Source organism: Lactuca sativa, chromosome 3 (genome assembly GCF_002870075.4).
Source record: "Lactuca sativa cultivar Salinas chromosome 3, Lsat_Salinas_v11, whole genome shotgun sequence".
In the NCBI taxonomy this organism is placed as follows: domain Eukaryota; kingdom Viridiplantae; phylum Streptophyta; class Magnoliopsida; order Asterales; family Asteraceae; genus Lactuca; species Lactuca sativa.
Window position 1 is genome coordinate 98814426 of NC_056625.2, and position 6161 is coordinate 98820586.

Below are 6161 nucleotides of genomic sequence, written 5' to 3' on the forward strand. Positions count from 1 at the left end.
TTATGTGTATATTGTGTAATATAGAGAAAAAAGAATGGTGTAAGAAATATGGATGTATAATGTGGTTTTTATAGGTAAAATTTGTGTTTCAAAAATTTGTTTGTTTGTTTTTTTTTTTAAATTAACCGTTCAACGGCTACACGACCGGTCAAATATGAAGTAAAATCCTACCGGTCGTTGTATCTCGTCTTCCCCACCACGATACACCACGACAACGATGCACCACGAATGGTCGGACCAATGTGCATGACCTTTGCCCGTGGCCAGCTAGACCACAAAGTGGTTCGTCGATGGTCTAATATGGATTTGGAAACCATCCCCATAAATAATAAATATAAAACCATACATCTAAAATGTCTCTTCCAAATAGGAAACTAGTCTACTTATCATTTTTTGGACATAAGATTTCAACCATAATAATAAGGAATGTAGCCAACTAAGCTTTTACACTTAAATATTTTTATCGTTTTTTTATTTTTATAACCACATACCAATTAAAATAACAATAATATCAAGTATGGCATAATTAAGAGTTAAAAAACTAATAAGTGAAAGATTTTTATATAACATTTGAAATAAATCGAGATAGATGTTTAAATGTTGAGAAATTAAATATCCTCCTACCTTTTATTTCTACATATCATCCTACTCAATTCCGATGAACAGTCACTCACTTTTGACAGTTATACGATTCCAGAAGATGATCTAGAATTGGGTCAATTACGTTTATTAGAAGTGGACAATCAAGTGGTTGTACCAGCCAAAAGTCATCTACGTATTATTGTAACATCTGCTGATGTACTTCATAGTTGGGCTGTACCTTCCCCAGGTGTAAAATGTGATGCTGTACCTGGTCGTTTAAATCAAACCTCTATTTCGGTACAACGAGAAGGAGTTTACTATGGTCAGTGCAGTGAGATTTGTGGAACTAATCATGCCTTTATGCGTGCGCTCGGAAAGATAGGCCGACTGCTGAGCCCACTCTGGCTCAGCCGCACCACCCAGGGTGCGAGCCACCCGAGAAGCAAGCTATTACAGCGAGCGGCTGGAGCAGTATGGAGCCGAGGAGCAAGGTAGTAGATAAGATAGAAGAAGGGGTCAGGCTCCCGGTGGAGCAGAGAATACGGTTAGGATAACGAACTTGAAACACTTTGTTTACCTCTTAATTGTCAAATTAAGAGGCATCCTCTTAAAAATTCAGATTCAGTCCGTTTGTTAGCATCTTATTTTCTGCCTCTTAATATTCCAAAAGCCTCTTAATATTTCAGACATGAGATTGTATCTGAAAAAGAAAAAGAGGCGTGTCTTCCTATTTTGCCCTACGCGACATCCCTCTTCTATTTTCTATTTCATACTATCGACCCCTCTTCCCTCCGAACACACTCCAATTACCTGCAATCTTTTGCCGCCATACGCTCCACCTCCGTCAGCCGCTGCCATCGCTTCCCTTCGGATCTCCGGAGCCACCCTCCCACGCATACGGCGCCGCTGTTGCACATCAGAGGTCGGCTTCACATATGTATCGTTTTTTATTTTTTCCTTTTTTCTCTCCCCAAATACGATGAAATCGACGATTTCCGGGTGAAATCAATGTTTTCTTGCTGAAATCGATAATGAATATGTAATTGTTGCTGGCATTTGGTGATTTTTTTTTGTTGAAATCTCCATTGTCAAATGTGTCGTTCACACAAATTGCTCCACTGTTCTGTTTTACTCAAATTGTTTTCAGGAAGCATGTTTTTATTTAAAGTGACACTAAATTGACATAAAGATTGATGATTTCAATTTGGAATTGAGGAATTCGATTACATATCCTTTGATTAGAGATGACAAATGCAATATCAGGGTTGTTTTGGTCATTTTTTTTTCCTGAAATACCTTTTCTTGATGTATTAATGTTGAAATTTGATGTAGTAATGTACGGGCAGGAATATCTGATCTGATGCTTATTTTTTTTTAAATCATAGTTCATATCATATGTGCTGATGTGCTTGTAGGGTTTATTTGGATTTCAATATAATTTTTAGGATTTTAAAATATTTATGTTTTATTTGGATTTGTGTTCAATTTGATGTATGTCCAATTTGGATTTTATATAATGTTTAGGTTTTTTTTAATAATTATTTAAGAAATTTTTTCGGTTTTTATATAAACAAGCATTTGAATTCATTGAAAAATAATACAGAAGGGTAATTTGGTTGGTTAATATTGTAGTTTATACAACTGATAACAATTGAAGATTTTGACAAATTATCGATTCTAGCAACATACTTTGAAAAGTTGGTGATGGATTTAATACTTCCTTCACTCATGTGTATAGATAAATATTACCTTTGCGATGCTGCATATACCAACACTCATGGATTTATGACTCCTTACCGCAACACGGGGTATTGGTTAGCCGATTATCGACGTCGATGTGCATTAACTAAGGAGGAAAAATTCAATCACGTACATGCGCAACTCAGAAATGTTATTGAACATGCTTACGGTGTTTTGAAGGCGAGATTCCCAATCCTAAAACGAATGGCTCATTTTCCTTTTTCAGTGCAACGAGATATAGTCATTGCTTGTTTTGCAGTCCACAATTTCATAAGGAAATGCGATATTCATGATGAGTTATTTATGACGTTCGAGGAGAACAATGCTCAAGCACAAGGGGGAGAGAATGATGGCGAAAGCGTACACGATATGGAATGGGGTTCATAAGGAAATAAATACATGAATAATTTGCGTGACCAGATTGCGAATCAATTGGAGTGAAATTAAATTTGTAGGATTTAATTTGGATTTTAGTATGATTTTGTGGATTTAAAAATATTTAAGTTTGATTTGGATTTGTGTTTAATTTTAATTTATGCTAAATTTGGATTTTATATGGTTTTTATATTTTTTTAAATACATATTTAAGAAATTTATTAGGTTATTTTCTAAATAAACAGTTAAATTCAATAAAAAAAAAACAGAAGGGTAAAATTGTCATTTTAATAATTTAGCACAACAATTCAGAGGTCCCAACCAAACAGCATGTTAAACATTCAGCTCTTAAAATTCAGACACTCTTAAATATTCAGACCTCTTAAAAATTCAGATCTTAAAAATTCAGATCCTGCCAAACAGCCCTAAATGATGACATGTGATACATTTAATGTTCATTTAATGAAATTTAAAGATATTTTAGGATACTAATATAACACATGTCATTATTTAAATGGGTAGAAAAATTTGTAGGTATAAAAAGTAGAAAAATATTTAATTTCTTTTAAATGTTATAACCTTCTTTGAAGAATCTTTTAAATTGGAGATTTATAAAATATACTTTTAGTAAATAAAGTTAATAAAACTTTGATTTAGAAAAATAATATTCCTTATAAGTTTCACATTGTGGATATAATTCTCTCAATGATCGAGGCATCAACATAAACATAACCTTGCGGTTCAAGTAGATTTTTGGCTTGGTCATCAAGTTCCTGAATCAAAGTCAACAGCGGTGTACCCAAAACAAAAATCTTTCTAAAAATATATATCACCCAAAAAATCCCTTTGATTCATACTTTTCATTTTTCAAAGCCCTAATTTGATTCACCCAACTCCTGCTTTACTTTCTGACTTTCTGTATCTGAATTAATCGCACTCGCTCAAGGTTCTTCCTTCTTCGTCGTATTCACAGGTCTACTCTCTATCCCCACTGCAATCTTAACTTCTTTCCATTCTTCTCGAAGCTTTTATTTCCTAGATACACGCTATTGGATTGAGATCCACCTTTTTACTTATAAATTGTCGAATACTGAAGCTTAGATATCTTATTATTGAATCAAAGAAACGATCAAGATTAGAAATTGATCAATAATCGATTACAGATTCTGTATTTTCTACTAAATTCGGGTTTTCTATTTTCATTTTCGAATTGAAATATGCGTTGATAGATATTTTATCTTACCTCAGTAGGATAGAAAAAATGATCTTGGGTTCAAGGAAGCTGTTTGTGTTTAAATTGAAGGAAATGAGAACTAGAGAATCAGAAGTTTGATCACTTTATAATCATTTAAGTTGTGGGCTACCAAAAATTTAATCATTTCCTAAGTTGATTAACTTCACTTGATTTGTGAAGTTAGATAACGATTTCCTAATACATAAATACTTGGATTTTATAATTTTGTGACAGGATACTTGCTTTGAAGCCATTTTCCATACATCTCCTTCTCATTTACCATGGCCACAAGTAAGCTAACTTGTTATATGCAATTTTTGATTGAATGGAAAACAGATGTTCTTGTTGGAATGTGATTCCTTCTTTTTCTCATTCCACATTATATTTACATATAGTATATAAAATTTCATATCAAAATTACTGAATGTAATGAATCATTCCATTACCTTGCTTATTCCATTACATTCCTTTGTCATTCCATTCCATCCAACCAAACATACACTCAATTACTTGTGTATATATGCATTCTTTCAGGGCTAAGGTTCGAAAACTCATGTGAAATTGGGGTATTCACAAAGCTCACAAATGCATACTGTTTGGTAGCAAATGAAGGCTCTGAAAGTTTCTATAGGTTTATAATCTTTTCTTTTAACTGCTATTGTAATTTGTTACTTATAAACAAAGTTTACAAGAATCTGGAATTCGGATTTTCAGCATCTTTGAGTCTGAATTAGCTGATGTCATTCCTGTTGTTAAAACATCCATTGGTGGCACAAGAATAGTTGGAAGGCTTTGCATAGGTAAATAAACACCTTAAAACCATTTTTTGCAATCTGTAAGTCTGTATTATAAACTCATTATTGACTTTGACCATTGATGTTAACCATTCTTTTGTAGGAAATAAAAAAGGCCTTCTCTTGCCTCATACCACTACCGATGAAGGTAAACATTATAAATTTAAATTATAAATTATAAATTATAAATCACTGTTTATATTTATCATACTTTTACAGAGCTTCAACACTTGAGGAACAGCCTACCTGATGCAGTTGTTGTTAAACGGATTAATGAGAAATTATCCGCTCTTGGTAACTGCATGGCGTGTAATGACCATGTTGCCCTTACCCATACTGATCTTGACAAGGTACCTTGTTTTCTAAACCCTCATTTATCATGGCAGAAAAAGATTTGAGTCTTTGACATCATTATTATTAGGAAACAGAGGATATGATAGCGGATGTTCTTGGTGTGGAAGTGTTTAGGCAGACAATTGCAGGAAATGTACTTGTGGGGAGTTATTGTGTGTTTTCAAATAGAGGTGGTATTGTGCACCCTCACACATCTGTTGAAGATTTGGATGAGCTGTCAACGCTCCTTCAGGTCCCTTTGGTTGCAGGGACGGTTAACCGTGGTAGTGAAGTGATAGCCGGTGGGTTAACCGTTAATGACTGGACCGCGTTTTGTGGTTCAGACACTACTGCAACCGAATTGTCCGTGATTGAGAATGTCTTTAAGTTGAGGGAAGCTCGACCTCAGGCTATTGCTAATGAGATGAAGAAATCATTGATTGATACGTATGTTTGAATCGATTCAAATGCTTGTTAATGTTATGTTATGTTATGTTACTTTATTTTTTTTTGGGCTTAAAATGATGTTGACATTTTCATGTTGTTTTGTCTTTTTTCTTGTATTTGGTTTTTGTGCTTAAGATGATGTCGAAAGGTAAATCTCGTAAACCCTAAACTGGAATCTTGAGTGAAATATGAAATTCATCAAATACTCTTGGGACTGGCTTTGAATTCATGAATCGTTATGAGTAATTGGTTGAAGAAAAACACTAGGAATCAATAATTGCGTTCATGCATTTCGAATGTTAACAGGTTTGACTTTCTGCTTGGTCAAACTTATGACATAAAATGAGATTGAGAAGGAGAATAAGAGTTGGAATGCTAGAGGCGATTTCCTACTTAACCAAACCTTAAACTAGAATTGAAATAGAGATTATTTGTTATGAAAGTTGAAAAATGAATGTATGAAAGATTCATGAATTAGTATTTTAGAACTTAACGAAATCACATTTAGGCAAGTAGGAATTGCTTAAATGAGAAAAATATAAAAAAGAGTCAGAAACGAAAAAATGGATTAAATTGTCTCATGAAGCTTTATCTATGATTTGAGCACCCTTGGTACATCATTTAACTATATGACATTGTGTTAATTAAACACATGG

The 6161-nt window shown here is 33.6% G+C and overlaps 1 protein-coding gene across 1 annotated transcript; it reads left to right on the forward strand.

The window, feature by feature from the left end:
• The first annotated feature begins 3438 nt into the window (after positions 1-3438).
• Positions 3439-5597, forward strand: LOC111896603 (eukaryotic translation initiation factor 6-2). Its single transcript, XM_023892586.3, has 7 exons — positions 3439-3670; positions 4166-4222; positions 4466-4562; positions 4646-4731; positions 4829-4873; positions 4945-5075; positions 5147-5597. Exons 2-7 carry the CDS (start codon positions 4213-4215, stop codon positions 5513-5515), a joined length of 738 nt encoding a protein of 245 aa, XP_023748354.1. The 5' UTR covers positions 3439-3670; positions 4166-4212; the 3' UTR covers positions 5516-5597.
• Positions 5598-6161: the final 564 nt, after the last annotated feature.